This window comes from Phallusia mammillata, chromosome 1 (genome assembly GCF_965637545.1).
Source record: "Phallusia mammillata chromosome 1, kaPhaMamm4.hap1.1, whole genome shotgun sequence".
Taxonomy (NCBI): Eukaryota; Metazoa; Chordata; class Ascidiacea; order Phlebobranchia; family Ascidiidae; genus Phallusia; species Phallusia mammillata.
In genome coordinates, this window is record NC_137252.1 from 15,863,181 (window position 1) to 15,880,573 (window position 17,393).

Sequence of the window (17,393 nt, forward strand, 5' to 3'; positions counted from 1 at the left end):
GTTTGTTTTTAGCTAGATAAAAGACATTTTTTATGAAATTAAGGCATTAACAAAGTAGTGGAGGACTTGGCAGAACCTGGTCAAATCTTGGGTGTTTTGTTTGAAAGTATGAAGATTGGAGCCTCAGCAACCTGGAAGAAAGATTTTTGCAATGCCTTTTACACCCATGGTTAGTAAAACACATTCTGTTGGCCATAAACCTATTTTTATTAATGTGTTTTTACTAACACCGGCACTGATGATGACAACAGAGATTGTCGAAACGTCTGAACGATGTATTCTATATACACCAGTACCTTGGCAGTAATGTTTATGCCTAAAGTGTTTTTACTAAATTATGACTTTCTATTATAATGGAAAAACCTCAACCATCACTAGCTTTTCACAAGTAATCGTGCAAACAACTGGACCGTTTTGTTGTTTCTCTTTAGGTGATAAAAATCTGAGCTTCTTGGTACAAAAATACCTTGAGGACAACACCAAACCTTGGAGCTGGTTTGTAAAAAACTGGGAATATGTTGTAAGAAATGCAGAGGTCGTACTCACACAGTCTTGCAAAATAATTCCAAACATAAAGGAATTGTAAGTGTTTGTTTGGATAAATAGTAAGGCGGTACATGTTACATTTGTCTGTTTGCATAAAACATTTTAAATTGATAGGATTCAATCCAGTAGCTGCAAGACCAATGTTTTGTTCTTGACATTATCTTGTGCAAATAGTGATCAAACTGCAGTGGAATTCTTGATAAAACAGTTGAAGATTTTAAAAGAGAATCCTGAAAAAGCAAAACAGGTTTATTATCATGGCGATGCCAAAATAGTGTCAAACTTTATTTACCAGAATATTCCTCATTCTAGCTCACAAAGGCACCCGGATCAGCAACAAAAGAAGTGAGGGCTACGTCATCAAAACCACCACCCTTAACCCCCAAGCCACAAAGAGCCTCTCTAAAATCACATTTACCAGTATAAAAAACATCAAACTTTTCATTGCATTGCTTGGTTTAATTGTCAGATTTTCAACTGATAAAAATGCTTTAAAAAGCGTTTGCATTAAACTTAACAAAAGTTAAATGGCTTGAAAATGTTGTGTTTTGTTCAAAACTTTTGTCATAAAAACACCAAACTTCACTTTCCCAGGGTTCTGATGATGGATTGTATCCACTTCTCCCCATTTTACAAAATTGTTTGGAGGTGGAACACTTAAAAGCAATAGCCAGGAACTTAAACAAAGAGGAATTACTTTCGGCTGGTAAGTGAAAATATGCAAACAGTAGATCCAGCAGTGTTTATATTGCTTGCTTTTTATTGTTTTAGGTCATGTACAGCAAGCACAGTCGGAGTCAACACAGAATAAAATTCTGCTGCTGATATTTCAAGCCCTACATCAGCAACCAATTGGAAAATGGTTTAAATTGTTTGGTGAACAAATAACACAATATGGTAAGTGAAAATCTTTTCTTAGATGATGATTCCCAACCTTTCTAGTGCTGTGACCCCTTGGTCACATTTTCCTAGTTGTGGTGACCCTAATATCCGAAAGTTTCATCCTCACTATACTTTCTTTTTCCAATGCTTCTTTCGATGCATCATAGGCAGTCTGACATTTCACAAATTAAATTTTAGTTTAGTTGAATTATATAAATTAAAGAATAGTGGTATTACCATGAGAATACAACGCTTGGCAGTTTCTGACTGGCTCATTATGAATTGTAAATGCAATATTATTACGTAATACAAGGTGATAATCAGCACTTTTAACAACAATTAAGTCTTTAAAAATTAAAGATCAACTTCTAACATAGTAACTAGTTTAGATACTAGTTAACATACAGTGGCAGGAAGAAAGGAATTTTTTTATATGTTAAAAAGCGATTAGACCAAAATGCCTGTATTTGTTTACTGTATTTTTCTTACATATTAAATTGGCTATTGCCTAAAACGAACTGGAAACCACTGCCTTAGGCGACCCTAGGCAACTTGTCAGTTAAACCCAGTTGGTGTTGTGATCTATCGCTGTCTTAGATAGCTATGAAATGCAAAAAAATGACTACCAGTTTTATGTAGATCCCCATTTGGGTCACATTTTTGACAAATTCATGTCAGCACCAACGGAAAACATGGAATGGAGGTGGCTTGTAAAACATTGGCACCACCTGTTAGTATCAGAAGCAATTGTCATGTCACATGCATCTGATTTATGCAAAAGGTACTTAGGGGTTCTCTTATAATGCTATAGTGATCCAACTCTTATCCATGCACTTATATGAGCATGTTGTTACTAAAAAATCAGATAATTGGGTGACTAAATACAAAAATATTGTGATGTCAATTTGTATTTTAGTTGTAGCATTTAAAATTTAGGAGTGAAGGTGATACTTACAAACAATTTCTGCTGAAATTGTTGACATCAACATCTCGAGGCAAAAATGTTGGGCAGCTTGTTTCTACTATTAAAGCTCAGCAAGCACAATCAAAGGTTTGTAGCCCTACTGAACTTTGAAGTTACAATAAAGCAGTCAGCTTGACATAGCACTCATTGTGATAATAACAAAGTCAGGCATTGCTTGACACTGAGGTTAAAAGAAACCGTAACCCAAAATGTAGGCAAAGACTCCTTACACATAAAGTGGCATAATGAGTGGTTTCAGGCCTTCAAAACATACAAAGCGAGGTTTCATTGAAACCAGCAACCCTGTGAGCACAAGGCAGTGTCATAACCCTGGCCATCTTGGTAACAGGTTGATGTTTTTGTGCACTGATTCAGCATACCTATTTTAATGACATTTATTTTGTTCTTCAAAGTCAGCATTTACTCAATTTTTTTAAATATGTTTTTTACAGTCTACAGAAAAAAATGCAATCAATTATGTCCAAACTAACACTTCACATTTACCGGCCAAAGTGGTGGAAGAAAGACATCAAGGGACTGAAAAAAAGGCATCAAATGAAGTAAACTTACTCAATGTACTAAGGCTGACAATTTGTTGTCAGTGCTACTCATAGGCGCCAAGTAGGCGGTGGCGCGCCGCCACCTTGGGTTTGTAAAGCCACCGTGGAAATTTTGGTTAGTTTGTAGCGGTATTTTACGAAATATCGTAAGTCTGAAGAAAATTAGGAACAATTTTGTCGTTTAACAAGCGTGCTGGCGATTCAGCCACAAAACGTGGCTTAAAACTGCAACTTGTTTTGGTTGGTGCCTTGTTTATGACATCAAACACACAATTGTCTACCAGTGAATGTTTGGCCATCATTGTGTACAATGCAAATGTGCTGTAATAAATGGTTTTCTAGGAGGATATAAAGCAGCAACTACTTGGCAAAACATTTTTTTTTAATGTTGCTAAACCAATGATAAATGCTACAGCAACGTGTTGCAATTGGCTACTTATTTCAAACATATCGTTTTTGTATTTTTATTTTGACGAACGTTGCATTCTATGGGAAGTTTGTTGGGCTTTGAGTTTGAGTTCTTGTGGTTGCAGGCATTAGTGACGTCATATTTTACGTCTGCCACCTTTCATTTTTGTAAAACTCGGCGCCTATGATGCTACTCCTCTATCTGCAGTTTATACTGCCACATATAAGTTTTAGAAGTCGTTCATAAAAATATAATTTTTTACCCTATGCATGTAATAAAATACTGTAATTCACTGTGTTTGATGTAATAGCATTGCGACATTGCTGATGAGATACAGTTCATGTTGTTTCCAATGATTCCTCTTCTTGAAGATTGTCTCAAATCTGTTCAAGTGACACGGTTTTGTAAAATGTTGACAAACCTTAACCACATTCCAGAAGGTGCGGTCTTACATAATTGTTAAAAATGTATTTGCTTTACATAATAGTACAAAATATATATTTGCTTTGTAAGCTTAAAAGGTGTTTTAAACCTAGCACAACATAGTTTTTAAAATGGATATTTTGTTAAAACAAGGATTTTGCTTACAAGTATGGTTTGTTGTAACTATTTAATTGAAGATTGTAGTTTTTTGTCACTGTTAGGTTGTAATTTTATCATTGTCCTTAACTTAAGTAGTGTGTTTTCTAAAGCAAGCTAAGAGTAGTTATTTATTACCAAGTAACCAGGTTTGATAATTGTTTATTCTTAACTGGTCACGAATTTTGTACTTATTGTTGCTGACAGAATAATACAAGTGCAAAACCTGTAAATTTATTTAACTGGTAAAGTGTTAAATTGTTATTAAACAGGTATGCGTCCTACAAATGGGGAAATTAGAGGTCTTTTGGAATGTTTTAGAGACAATGCAAAAGTATCTTGGAAAGAAGACTTTTTAAGATCTTTGGAGCAAATTCGTAATTACTGCAATTTTTTTATTTTCTTATTTAAACTGTTTTATGTCCGAGTAATTAATCTGTATATCTCCTAATTTGCTAAAAACGTGATGTTTAGAATTATGTTTATTGAATCAAATAAATATACACTTTTTTGCAGATGAGTCTGTAGGCAAAGTTGCTCAGGTGTATCTTTTTAACAATCCAAAAAACACTGAATGGAGATGGCTGATTGAAAATTGGAAAATTTTCTCACACAAAAAGAAATGTGCTGAAAGTGTTGCTGCAAAACATTCTCAACTCATTACGACCGGGTACGAAAATTTTTCACGAGGTTTAAATTTTTTAAATTATGCAGTGTTAATTATGGGTCTCCAAATTACACATGCTGTTGTGTTTTTTGTTTTTCTTTTGTCATTTCGAATGTTACACAATATTGTTAATGTTTAACAGCAAACCATGGTTACTGATGTTCACTGTTTCGGCACTACCTTTAAGTAATCATGAGATGAAACAAGTGATATTTGATCTCCGAAACAACACACTATGGAATCAAGTTGACAGCATTGATGAGGTTTGTCATAAAAAATTTTGTGTTATGGTGTTGTATAATGTTGATTTTCACATCCCAATCTGTTAAGCTGGACAGATAAACATTTTATTTATAGCAGATTAATGTGAAGTTTTTTTCCTAGGAGTTTGTTTTTTCTAATAATATGTCTGTAACGATTGTCTATACTCTTCAAGTAAAGTTTAAAGTAGTTGCTGTCATGGTGACATGTTTTCAGTTTAATATGAGCACCATTCCAAAACATACCTTAAAATCAGAAGATTCTTAGTGGCTAGGGAACTTTAGTGTGTCAGTAAATGTAAATTTTTTGATAACACTGTTAGGTGGAGTATAAAGTAACTGTTATTGCTACTTTTTTGACTTCTAATTTACAATATATCTGTAAGTTTGTTATAGAATCAATCAGGAAATTAGATTTTAAGGTGACAGCTGACTGCCATATACTAGGGTTGCAGAGTCATGAGGTAGTTGTGTAGTATTAAGATACTGACTCTGGCTCCAAATCTTAAAAATCCTTTTAAAACCTGTGACTACATCACTGCAATCCTGGTGTATACCAGATATTTTTGCAATGAATTATGTTGGAGGTAACACATGGGATGAATCACATTTTAAATTTCCATGTAATTTCACAATTTTTCTTAACTTTAGGAGCCTTTTGAAAACCTACTTGAGGATGAGGTATGTATGCAATTAGTAAAATTAGCAAACAATCTACTAAACAATGTTTTTTTTAGTTTTATCTAACAAAGGAAACTTTTACCGATGCTGGTGTTGGAAATGCAATAAAAGATGAGGTAAACTAACAAACAGAATCTGTTTTTTAAAATGTTTTGGGGCCTTTGATCTACTGGATTAAAACTGTCTTCTTTTTCAGAAACCCAATGAAACTGAACCAGAACCATTTGCACCACCTGCAACAAGTAAGCCTGACTTTTCTATTTAATATTGCTAAATCTGAACTGTAAACAACATTGCAATCAATGTTTTTGTTTAATTTAAGGCATGCAGTTAGACCAACAGGTATTGCAAGACAGAAAAACAGCAGAACTGCTTCAAGAAAGTTTTAGGGATGCCTCTATGTCAGGCTGGAGTTATGATCATTATTCTCAGAGAAGACCTTTGGCAAAAGGTAAATTAGGTTCTCTGTAAATTTGTTATGTTAATTATGTTTCAACATTTATTTTTATTTTCAGGAAGATTTTTAGTTGAATTTCAAGCAATTGTTACACAGAATCTTGCTCCTGGTGATATGTTGTGTGTTTACATTTTGCACCATAATCTTTACCATGGCATGAATTATGACTCCAGGTTTGACTCCAATTTACTGCATATATTTTGGTTTCTTGCTTTGTAAAACACAATTATGTATGTTATTGAATATAGGAGAAATTTGTACCAGTTTTACATTGAAACTTCTGCATATAATCTCACTTACAAGTATTTGGTGCTACAAAATGGAAAGAATCATCACTGGGAAGTTTTTCCAACATTTTTTCAAAGTTATGGAGACATTCAAAATCGAAGTCGTTACTTTGATCCAGGTTTGTTAATATTGCTCTATTTGCTTGGACAACATATGATTTTAACTAGTTATTTATTTCTATTATCTAGGACTTACAAATACCGGCCTTGTAATCACGTTAGATGTGGTCCATTTGCAATCCGAAACAAAGTCTGTTTATGAAGAAATTTATGAAAAAACCTTTGTTCAATTTCTTCCTCCATTTTCGATGACAAAAGTGGCAGAACTTGAAAGTTCAAAAATTCCTTTTTATGCTATGGTCAAAATTGTTCAAAGCTGGATCATGACTCGATCAGATGGCGTTGGAATTAAAAGTACATTCTTAACAAATATGAAAATAAAAACAAAGGTAAGTATTTTATACACTAATTTATATTGATCATTTTTACTCATGGGAATGCTTATGTGTTTATTTAACTATTTCACTTTCTTGCAGGATGAAAGTATTAGCAAGTACCTTGAAGTTCAATGTGAATTAGTGCACCAGTCAAAAAATGGTGTATCTGCACTTCGTCGAGTGCTTTCAGGACTGGCATACTTTGTGGCTTTGGCAAAATGCAACATTCCTTTGTCTAAACACTTTGGAAGAGTTATTTGTCAATGTTTGAGCCTTCATGATTTGGATGAAGAACAGCAGAATGTTGTGGTTGTAGAAGTTGCAAAATTTAATGATTATGTATCAAGGTATAGTTGCCTGATGTCAGTAACAGTGGAATTATGCATGTATTTTATTTTAGGATAAACATATAGCAGCAGTTTTAAATAAACTGATTATAGGTACACTAGATCATCAAACACCAAAGCCATGGTTAACAAAATTGTTCATGGCTGTTTGGATCAACCCGAATGTCTCCTTGTGCTTCCATTATTGCAACTTCTGGACAATAATGACAACACAATGTCAAAACCCAATCTGCCACATCATGTTAGATGGGATGACTTGATCAAAAAATTTCGTGACAAGTCGTTTCAATTGTCAGTAAATGTTTTTTGCACAGTTTTAAAATATGCTGAAACTTCACAAGTCATGTTTTTCCAGGAGATTGCTTGAAATGGGAGCACAAGTGTTAAATTTATTTAAACCTTTTCCCTGGCTCCGTGAAGTTTACCAAGATGTTTTGGACTTGCAAACCACATCACAGTTGCTAAACATGGATGATAGAGCTTATCAGCAGTTGTTTGACTTGGATGGTGTTCTAAAAAAACTTTTGTTTTTTTGGTCTGAGCTAGGACGCCGAACAAAGGTAGTAAGTTTAGGTGACCTCCCGGTGTTGTTGTCTAAGCTTAAAATATAGTTTCAGGACTTGACAGAAAAAATGCTCAATTCTTATTGTACCTTCATCTATCGTGGTCTTGAAGATTTTGCAACAGAAATCAAAACTGATACTCAAAGGTCTGTTTGTACTTGAATCCAAAGTCTTTTATTTAACTATACTGTTTTACTCAGAATTGGTGTCTTTCATGAGCACTGCCGCAAACTTTCGATCCATGTAAAAAACATACTTGAGCGCATTCGCCGTGGCTCTGACTCATTGTGCTATTACCCAGGATGTTTTATTAAAACTTTAACAGTCGTCTCATCTGTTGTGGAAACAATCCAGGCAGCTTTACTGGTTTGTACTTTTAATATTGTGTCTTTGTTTACAGTTCCGCTGCAGCGTACCTGTTATTGTATTTAGGCACACTTATTATGGGTTAGAATTATGCATATAACATCAGTCAATAGCTGTATTTGTTGTCCAATGCATTTCAGATTCTCAGTACCTACATGTATCAATATTTCTATTTATATCATTATTGTGTAGGGAATAATCTCAATTAGGGTGATTTGTACTGGTTGACTACATTCTAGATACTGTCAGGTCTAAAGCAAACAACTGTAATGAATAAACAGGATCTTTGACTAATCTAAATAGGTGTTTTTGTCCCAACTGATTCTGTATTAACCAAAGTGTACGTTATTTGATTCAGTATGTGCTCAATCTAAATTTGAACATCAATGCCGATTATGTAATCAATCGTTCACATTTTCAAACAAAGTCTTTGAATTTTTAAGATTAAGGAAAATGACCAGCTAAGAGCTGTTGCTACAAATTTACAAAATGAGCATCTGCTTCGGACCATCAAATCTTTGTTTATATCAGCAATATACAAAGATTTAGATCAGCATGAGGTTGAGGTACTAAGCAAAATGTTTTTCTTATCAAACATATTCATTGTTTCATCACAAAAAAGTCTTGTAAATATTTTTAGTTGTGGAATTATCTTACAAAGTTCAATTGGAGTGGTAAATTTCAAGAAATATGGAAGACCAGTTGTTTGGATAATATCATGACTGTACTGCCCTCTGTAAGTTTTTGGAATAAAAAAACAAAATAAACAACAAACATGTAGTATTGAGTTATTCTGTGTATGTTTAGAAGTTTAACAATGATCCAGAGCGAATGATAAAGTTTTATGCTGACAATTTTGATGGCCTCAATGCCAATGAAATAGTGACAAATTGTTTTACTGATATTGTCACAAAACTTGCTGAAGAAAAGCTAAAGGACTCACACTTTATGGGTCAATATGCAACCAAACCCAAAATACTGCAAATGTGCACAAAATTAGTGTACAAAAAATGGATGAACGTGAAAGAGATGTATCCCACAGCATCCAACTATGAGGTTGTCTCAAGGTTTTTGATTCAGTGGCCTTCTGCAGTTAATTTTATCAAAATTTTAGGTGAGTTTTACCAGCTGAGTTTAAACCATTTTTCCCAAAAAGGATTAGACAAGTACTGTTGTTTATCTGTTTTTTTTTTATTCCTTTTCTGTGAAATGTGGGTTTCTTTTTACCAATGTTTTAAATTGATATATAAGATACATATACATTTAAATTATGACCCTGGTTGGTGCAATACTTACTACACTTTTCTCCTAAATATATAAACCACTAAAGATTATGGACCAGATGTTTAATAATTCGTTGGTGATGTAAGCTTTTAATTGGATTTACCTTTCACCTATGAATATTACTTTTTGTGTTCATAATTGTAATTGTTCATACTGAAACTTATCTCTAAAGATAAATTTTGGCCCATTGCATTGTTATACAACCTGACAAAAAATAATAAAATAAGCTCAACATGTATGCTTAAAGGCACAAAAAAGGTCAAATTGAATGACAAAATTGAAATCATCTTGTCTGAAATTAATGATGCTGTTTCTGATTGGATTGTTGGTTTAAGAAGTGGAAACATTTCACTGTCTGTCCTTCGAAAAATTGGACAGAACAAGAGGCTGTTTGCAGAAGTGTCTGAACTTCCAAAGGTACATGTGCTATAAGGTGCTCCAAAAACTGCTTTGGTCCTGCCCGATTGGTCTGTAATATTTTTACCCCGTTTTTAACACAACAGCAGTGAGATCCAATGGGATATATTGGATAATTTACTTTATCTATGATGAATGTATGGAAAAATATTTAAACATAAAAAATAATGATTGGCTCTATGCTTTTACACTTTTACATAAAAAATAAACTATTTTAAATTATACTGCTGTTTGTAAGAATGCCTGAACTTAATCGAGTGGACCAAATACACTTACTGAAATTAAAAAAAACTAAAACGAAGGATAAAATTAAAAAACAACTCCAATCAACCACTTATTTTCTTAATGGTACAAAATTGTTTTGCCCAAATAAATAAGACTAATAAATATTTTTCAGGTTCAAGGTGTTTCAGTTGATGCTGGGTCACTTACATCAGAAAATTTTTTAAAAGTTGTAGACTATCGTGAAAAACAACTGCAAGATTTTTATGAGACTCGTTTGGCAACGCAGACTTTCATAAAAACTTGTGAAGCAATTTTCAAAGGTAAAGTTGACAAAATAAACTGCACAAACTAAACAAAGCAGAAATTGCAACACTTTCTTTTTAGACATCCTGAATGTAGATGCCACAAGCATAAAAGATAGAATAGAAGCTGAACATGAAGACAACCAACTTTCAGATTTAGTTGTCTGTCATGGATTTTCAGGACAAGTGCCAGAATATGTCACAAACTCCAGCAACGCTTTTCTTGGTATATCGGAAATGGAAAATAGTGAGCTAAAACTCATTTACAGATCCCAGGTTTGTAAAAACAATTTTAAATGTTTTGTATCTACAAAATTTAATTTTTGCTTTTGAAAATGATCTTAAAGTATAACAAGTTGCGCTGATTTGTTGGGGTGTCACATTTAGCTCTAAAGGAAGCCTTGTTATCTATTTGGTTCAGTGTTTAAGTGAACCAATTTGAAATGTTGTTTATTTAAATATCAGCTGTGCACCTTCTGAGTAAATGAATCTTAGGGATTGTGTCATTATGGGTCCTCTTCCCTGAAGGGGACACATATTGATTTTACTCAAATTGTTTGTTTGTTTTTTTCTTTTTTTTCTTTGTTTTTCTTTCTTGTTTTTTTCTTCCCAAAGTTTGTCCGACTCATTTTTCCATCAAATGTTTGATGGATTTGGCTGAAATTTACACAGATGGTAGATATAGTTATGTAGATGTGCATCCCACTTTGTTTTTGTTGATAACCCCAGTATTTACCCCGCTAGCCCTCTAAAATGGGTGTTTTTACCCAAAGTTTGTCCGACTTGTTTTTCCATCAAATGTTTGATGGATTTGGCTGAAATTTACACAGATGGTAGATATATTCATGTAGATGTGCATCCCACTTTGTTTTTGTTGATAACCTCAGTATTTACCCAGCTAGCCCCCTAAAATGGGTGAGTTTTTAAACAGTGTCAGAATTGGCTGAAATTTGGATTTCTTGTATAGTATGCCATTTATAGGTGTCGATTGTTGTGTTCAACCCTGTAGTCCTTGCATTTACCCCACAAGCCCCTAAAGTGTAAAACGTATTTGTATGTTACTGGGCACCACAAACGAAAGATTTCTTTGGCGCAATAGTGTTACAAGGGCAACCAGTTGTATGTTGCCCGTTGGTGGGTTGCTTGGTGGACGTTTTTGCGCCATGGCAGTTAGGGGCTTGTTAACAGCCCTATGACGTCAGAAACATTAACGGTTGTTGCTAAAAACGCCTCTAGTGGTCAAAAAAAAAACATTGACGGATTGGGCTGAAATTTTGCAGTACTATTGATTGAGTCATTGTGGTTTTTATATATTTTTTAGTTTGTGTGGAACCCAATTACTTACCCTACTAGCCCCCTAAAATGGGTCAGTTTTTTAAAACGTTAAATAGGACATACTTCAACCAATATCTGGGGTGAATCTAATTTTGTAGTTTGTATTCTACATAGTATTATTATTTAAGCCCAGTGCCGATCACTGTGTTTTACCTTACAACACCCGACTTTCTCATGGTTATCTCTTGAATTGCATTATTTTTAACTTTGCATGTGTGGGGACCCATGAGTTTTTGCCTGCAGAAACGACTAAGGTTATAAAAGACGATGGCTAATATGGGACCCATTACAAAATAAGCATAGGAAATATATCAATGTTTTAAAATAGGTTATAGTGTAAATGCAAGGGCAAAATGTGCTAAGCCACCCTTCTAGTTATTTATATAGTTCTGGCCCATTTAACATTCTGGTAAGGAAACTGTTGAAAGGTATTTTAATGTGTGTTAGGTTTGGAAGTGACACTTGTTATTAAGTGCGAAAAACACATACAAAGAAAATATATTTGTGCAGGTCTTTGGCAGTTTACATGTGCAACAGCTAATGAAAGCAACTGCAGAAAATGTATCTGCTGAATATGGGAAAACAAGTGTAACATTGCACTACATTTTGCAAAATATATGGATACCAGTTAAATGTTCTGCATTGGACCTGGCTGAATCATTTGACAAAGGTACACCTTATGTTTATAAGTACACATTGAAACATTTATTTTTTTTAGAAATTACTATTCATGCATACTCTTTTTTTAGTTATATAACACAAAAGTTCATTTTGTAAGCAATGTTTGTACCATCAGCAAATTCTGTATTTGCTATTTAGGAGCCATTTCTCTTGGAGAGGTTAAAAAAATGCTACCACGGGATAAATCTCCACAAGACATATCAAAAACTGCTGAAAACCAATTAAAGTGCATGTACAAGCTGCATGACTTGCAGTCTGACCATGTTGGCAACACAAGACTTACTAATTTTGATACCTGTCTCTCACGGATTAACCTGTTTTGTAAATTAAGAAGTATTCAAAAAACAGTAAATGCAATCAACTCACTACGAAACACTTTGCAACTGAGAGGAAAATTCGATTTTTTGGACAAGTTTGTGGTAAGGCACTTATGAAGGGCTTCATACTAAAAAGGAACTTAAGTCACTATATAAGCTATTGCTGCCAGACATAACATCAAGTTTTGAACTTAGGTCAGTTTAACCTTTTTTTGCATTTTTAAGAAAACAATGTAAAAGTTATGAGGTTTGCAAAACAAATCTATTGGAATTTTTTAAGTCATAGATTTAAAAAAGTAATGTATGAAAGCCTTGCTTTCAAATTACCAATTTAAATTAGATGCATGTAACACACAGTTACATTTAGGGTCTGGAAAACAGTGATAAATTGATGTTGTCTGCTATGACTAATGATGTGGTTAAAACAAGTGGAATTTTTGAAAATATAAACACCACAAAGTTGGATGTCCTTGACAATTTTATGAAACATGCAAACCTTTTAACATGGCTTATGGAAAACATGAAAAGTAGGTTTAATAAAAACATTTTACATCTGTGCTAGTTATTTTTACAGGCATGGATTAATAAATATGAAAGTGAGCAAAATTAAGAAATACCGAATTATTATGACACTAGCCATCTATGAAGACCAGTAGTAAAAGTAATGTTAAATATTGATTTTAGCCCTGCATTAGCAAGATGCTCAAAAGCTTCTTTGGTCACTACAAATGTTAACCCTGGTGTTTCGAGTCAGGTTTTGTCATGCTAGGTTCATTTTAAGTTAACTTTGCTAGATGTAATTCAAGGCAGACTATTCTGAAACTATAAAGATGATTTGAGCTAAGTTAATGTACCATTCCCGTTATCATGACACTGGAATGTAGTGATGACGCTTTGTTGAAGTTATTCTTTTGCATTAAGATATTGGGGAAGTAAAAGTGATGAGTGACCTTGCAATGATCTCTGCTGGTGAATCACCTATGGAGGTGGATCGTGTTTCATGTTTTCTCAGTGCAGTTATGGGATTTGCCCCCCTTATTTTTGACTTGCCAAAAACAGCTGGAATGGAGCAATTCATGAATGCTTGTATAGAAGTTTGGGACAACGTTGAAAGAGATCCCAGTTTGGAAAAGAAATGGGTAATATATTTGTCTTCTTAGTTTATCATGTTAGCTCAAAGTGTTTGTTGCTGTGCAGTGTCTGTGGAACTATTAAAATAGTAAATGTCATTGTTGAAATATTGTTACAGAAAGACACAGCACTTCATCTGGAATGGCTTAAGGCGACCAAAGACTTTCATGGATCAGTGGAGAACTCCTCACTTACCAGAGCTCAACAGATTAATGAGCATGGAGTCTATGCTATTGGAGAAGTGAAACATGTCATGCCTAATATTGATGATTGCATGCGTATAAAATTGCTGAAGTCTGAACTAGAAAACCTCAAAGGTTTGCTGATTAAATGCAGGGAATTTGTCATAATTTTGGTGAAAATATTTAAACCAGGGCTTTTTAAACGTCATTTTGTATCCCCCTGCTTAACAGGCTCGTTGAATTTAAAACGTTTCTCAAAATCAGTGATATTAATTGAATTTAGAGATATATTATAATATGTGAAGTTTGCCTTGTAACTGCATTCTGTTCTGAGTGCCCAGGTTTATTCAGTGGCCAAGCCATTTGTTTCCCACCTTCTCCTTGGCACCCACTTTGAGAATTATTGATTTAAACAGTCATCATAAACCAAAAGTTAAATAAGCAATGAAGGTTATCATTCAACATGATAAAGTCAAAACCACATTGTCAAGGTTAACAAATGCATTTTTACAGATGATGTGGTAATGTCTCTAAAGGAGCTTCGTGACCTTCAGTCCCGTCTTATGTTAATTGCGGGCGAAGCAGAGAAAGGAAAAGAAGATGTCATCAGATTTATTGATGTTTTGTCCCATGTTGAAAACCTGACAAAAACCTACGTAAAACTTAAGTCTTCTGGTTGCATGTTGTTTAGCAATTGGAGTGCCAAAATAAGGTTTGATTGCATTAGTTGGGATAACGAGAAGGTTGAAATCATTCACAATATTTTGTGTAGATGCAATGACCGAAGGGGTGGGGTAACAGTGTCTGTCCATTTTGATGAAGCATCTGCGATAACAAGTAGTGGAAATGTGATGGAAGAGCTTCAAAGACTGACAACAGTTCTTAATACTGCATACAATGAGTATGTTTTGATTGCTTCTGTTGTTACAATATATGTGTACACAGCTTCTGACAAAACAACTTTTTAAACAGGTGGATTAAGTATTTGAATGAAAAGCGTGAAAAGTACTACCATTTAAATCACTACAGCATTCACCAAATCACTTATCTGTGCAAAAACCTTGCTAAGGCTAATCAAACGGAAGATTGCCCTGACCAGGTCAAGTGCTTGCTATCAAGTGTTTTCCAGGGAGTTTCTTTTGAAATTATTGTGGATCTTTTGGATGAAGCCACTCGTATAACAGACAACAAGGAGAGTATCAACTTTGATGAGGATCAAGGTAAACTGATCGCTTTTAAGCATTTGGTTTGTTTGTGTGTTCATTTGGTCTGCCCACAAAAAGGTGTAAGTTTTTGCAAAAGTTAAAACAGTAGTGCAGTGTGAATGGTGTTTTCTCATCAAAACACCTTAAATAATTGTCAAACCAAATTTATCTAGAAAAAATGTCAAACAAAATTGCTGAGTAGAAGCTCAAAACAGTAATAAAACAAATAAGAAACGACTGTCTAAATACAGATGAAGCAGTTGAGAGTTTGATCAATAGGAAAAAAAAAGTGGTACGCAAACTAGTGCAAGGTGACCTTAACCTTTCTGAAAATGTCGCCAAAGCTGCAGTACAAGAAGTGAAAAATTTGGACTTGGATGAATGTTATCTCTGGGCTTTGGAAAATGAATTTGATGAGGAAAAGGTTTTGTCTTTGGCCCAGGATTTTGACAAGGAAATGGGTAGGACTGACTTAGCCATACATTCTTATGTTTGATTTCTATACATAGGCTATGTGTGTTGACACTATCTAAAAAAATGAAATACCTAGCTGTTTTGCCAGTTAAGTTACATAATACCAGCTATACTTTATATGTTGACTTGTATCTCTACCCAGGATTTAGCTCAGATGGTAAGGCTATTGGAGTTGTAAAAGATGTGATAAACAATCGTATGAACTTGGGTTTGTCACAAATCATTGAAATGATTCAACAAAACATTGAGGATCGAGCTGATGGCAACATTGGTACAGTTGTAAACACTGTTTGTGAGCGATACTTCAGTAGAACAGCTGTAAGTTAGAAATATGTTTGTTTTTATGTATACTTATCAAAAATATCTATTTTATTAATTGGGTGTCTGCAATAATAAAAACGCAATTTTGCATCTCCTGTTTTACTAGATAAATAAAGTCAAGTTTCTTTACAAACATTTATCTGATTGACATAGTGACATGCATTGTTTAAGTTTGTTTAACATCTTGATGACATAGTTAAACAAAGTTGCAAGTGATATTTTTACCCATTATAAAAATAATGATTTCATTCTTGCATTTAACAGGTTACTTCGCTTAGTGATTGTGTTAGTCTTGAGCATCTAGGCACATTTTTGGAAATGCTAAACAAAGCAAACAAAAAGGAAAACATCATCAAAAGAAAATGGCCACATGGGTTTGCCATGGGCAAGCCGAATCTAGTTGTATGCAATGCCAATGTAATGTGGAGAAATGTGTTGTCTATATACATGGAGAGTAACAAACAACCTCTGCCATCAGCTTCAGAGGTTTTGGTCTGCTCAGAGACCACCACAAATGAAGATGTTGAACTTTTGCTGAGAAGAGCGATTGGCAAACCTCCCGATGAAGGTTTCTTTTCATATAACTGCACAAATATATGTGATACTGTATTGATAAACATCTTTTTAGGTATTCTTATATACTGCATTGCTTGTGCGGACCAACTGAACTTTGGAGTGGCAAAGCATGCTGAAGGGGTCTACCACCAACTGGTTCAGGCTACAGACAAAAATTTTGAATTTCGATTGATTATTCTCACCAGCTCACAGCAACACTACATCACCTCTTGTTTTGATGAGGTTGAAATAAAAAACATTGCTTTCTTGAAATAACAACATAATCCAACACTGTTTTGTTTACAGCATCAGGTTCTTGCTCCCTTTATACGCAGAGAAGAACACATAAAAGCTTATCTCAAGCAGCAGCTTCACATTAACCAAGGAGTCAAAGACAGTGCTGCGGTTGCTGACAAAGACAGAAGTTGTGTCCGATTAGTTGTTTCCTCTGCAGCCGGAATGGGTATGATTTGTGTAACTTTGTTGAGCTAAGCAAAGTCAATTTTAAACTTTACCTTTTTCTGAAACATCTTTTTCCATTTTAAAGGAAAATCGCTCTTTGTGAGCAGATGCAGACAGACTGTTCAGCATACATTTGATGGCAAAGTGTTTTGGCACAACACAATATTGCGGTTTCTTGACAAAGCTGTCAATATTAATGATGTAGTGAATACATTTTATGATCGGGAAGATGTTGAAAACACTGAACCTCACTTTGTGCATATAGACGCTACACCTTGTGTAAGCTAAAGAAGCATTTATGTATGACTCTTTAGTTCTGAGTTTAAGTATGTTTTTTTAATGAAAGTTGGAAAGTTATGCTGACAAGTTTTTCTTTGAGATTATTGTTCTTGGATCGGTTCAAAACAGTCAAGGAGTTGTTTGGAAACGACAGAAAAATCATTTTTACGCCATTGAATACACTGAGCCAGAAATACAGGTTTGAAAAAAATATTTTG

At 34.2% G+C, this 17,393-nt stretch overlaps 1 protein-coding gene across 1 annotated transcript in view; it reads left to right on the top strand.

The window, feature by feature from the left end:
• LOC145233310 (E3 ubiquitin-protein ligase rnf213-alpha-like) overlaps positions 1–17,393 on the top strand; it is a 42,955-nt gene that overhangs the window by 10,954 nt on the left and 14,608 nt on the right. Inside the window, exons 19-64 of the mRNA XM_080098024.1 lie at positions 44–169; positions 432–582; positions 661–793; positions 859–966; positions 1,141–1,252; positions 1,318–1,443; positions 2,068–2,209; positions 2,365–2,479; positions 2,845–2,952; positions 3,672–3,801; positions 4,213–4,317; positions 4,457–4,610; positions 4,750–4,870; positions 5,519–5,548; positions 5,605–5,664; positions 5,745–5,790; positions 5,871–5,999; positions 6,064–6,178; positions 6,254–6,411; positions 6,482–6,741; positions 6,829–7,076; positions 7,170–7,367; positions 7,432–7,636; positions 7,688–7,785; positions 7,840–8,005; positions 8,449–8,571; positions 8,646–8,741; positions 8,813–9,119; positions 9,537–9,706; positions 10,104–10,251; positions 10,316–10,509; positions 12,079–12,238; positions 12,388–12,668; positions 12,934–13,093; positions 13,488–13,705; positions 13,816–14,014; positions 14,393–14,591; positions 14,652–14,780; positions 14,852–15,099; positions 15,336–15,545; positions 15,701–15,876; positions 16,144–16,447; positions 16,508–16,677; positions 16,741–16,897; positions 16,982–17,175; positions 17,243–17,374. Of these exons, the coding sequence (XP_079954150.1) occupies positions 44–169; positions 432–582; positions 661–793; positions 859–966; positions 1,141–1,252; positions 1,318–1,443; positions 2,068–2,209; positions 2,365–2,479; positions 2,845–2,952; positions 3,672–3,801; positions 4,213–4,317; positions 4,457–4,610; positions 4,750–4,870; positions 5,519–5,548; positions 5,605–5,664; positions 5,745–5,790; positions 5,871–5,999; positions 6,064–6,178; positions 6,254–6,411; positions 6,482–6,741; positions 6,829–7,076; positions 7,170–7,367; positions 7,432–7,636; positions 7,688–7,785; positions 7,840–8,005; positions 8,449–8,571; positions 8,646–8,741; positions 8,813–9,119; positions 9,537–9,706; positions 10,104–10,251; positions 10,316–10,509; positions 12,079–12,238; positions 12,388–12,668; positions 12,934–13,093; positions 13,488–13,705; positions 13,816–14,014; positions 14,393–14,591; positions 14,652–14,780; positions 14,852–15,099; positions 15,336–15,545; positions 15,701–15,876; positions 16,144–16,447; positions 16,508–16,677; positions 16,741–16,897; positions 16,982–17,175; positions 17,243–17,374 (7,319 nt within the window). The remainder of the gene's footprint in view (positions 1–43; positions 170–431; positions 583–660; positions 794–858; positions 967–1,140; positions 1,253–1,317; positions 1,444–2,067; positions 2,210–2,364; positions 2,480–2,844; positions 2,953–3,671; positions 3,802–4,212; positions 4,318–4,456; positions 4,611–4,749; positions 4,871–5,518; positions 5,549–5,604; positions 5,665–5,744; positions 5,791–5,870; positions 6,000–6,063; positions 6,179–6,253; positions 6,412–6,481; positions 6,742–6,828; positions 7,077–7,169; positions 7,368–7,431; positions 7,637–7,687; positions 7,786–7,839; positions 8,006–8,448; positions 8,572–8,645; positions 8,742–8,812; positions 9,120–9,536; positions 9,707–10,103; positions 10,252–10,315; positions 10,510–12,078; positions 12,239–12,387; positions 12,669–12,933; positions 13,094–13,487; positions 13,706–13,815; positions 14,015–14,392; positions 14,592–14,651; positions 14,781–14,851; positions 15,100–15,335; positions 15,546–15,700; positions 15,877–16,143; positions 16,448–16,507; positions 16,678–16,740; positions 16,898–16,981; positions 17,176–17,242; positions 17,375–17,393) is intronic.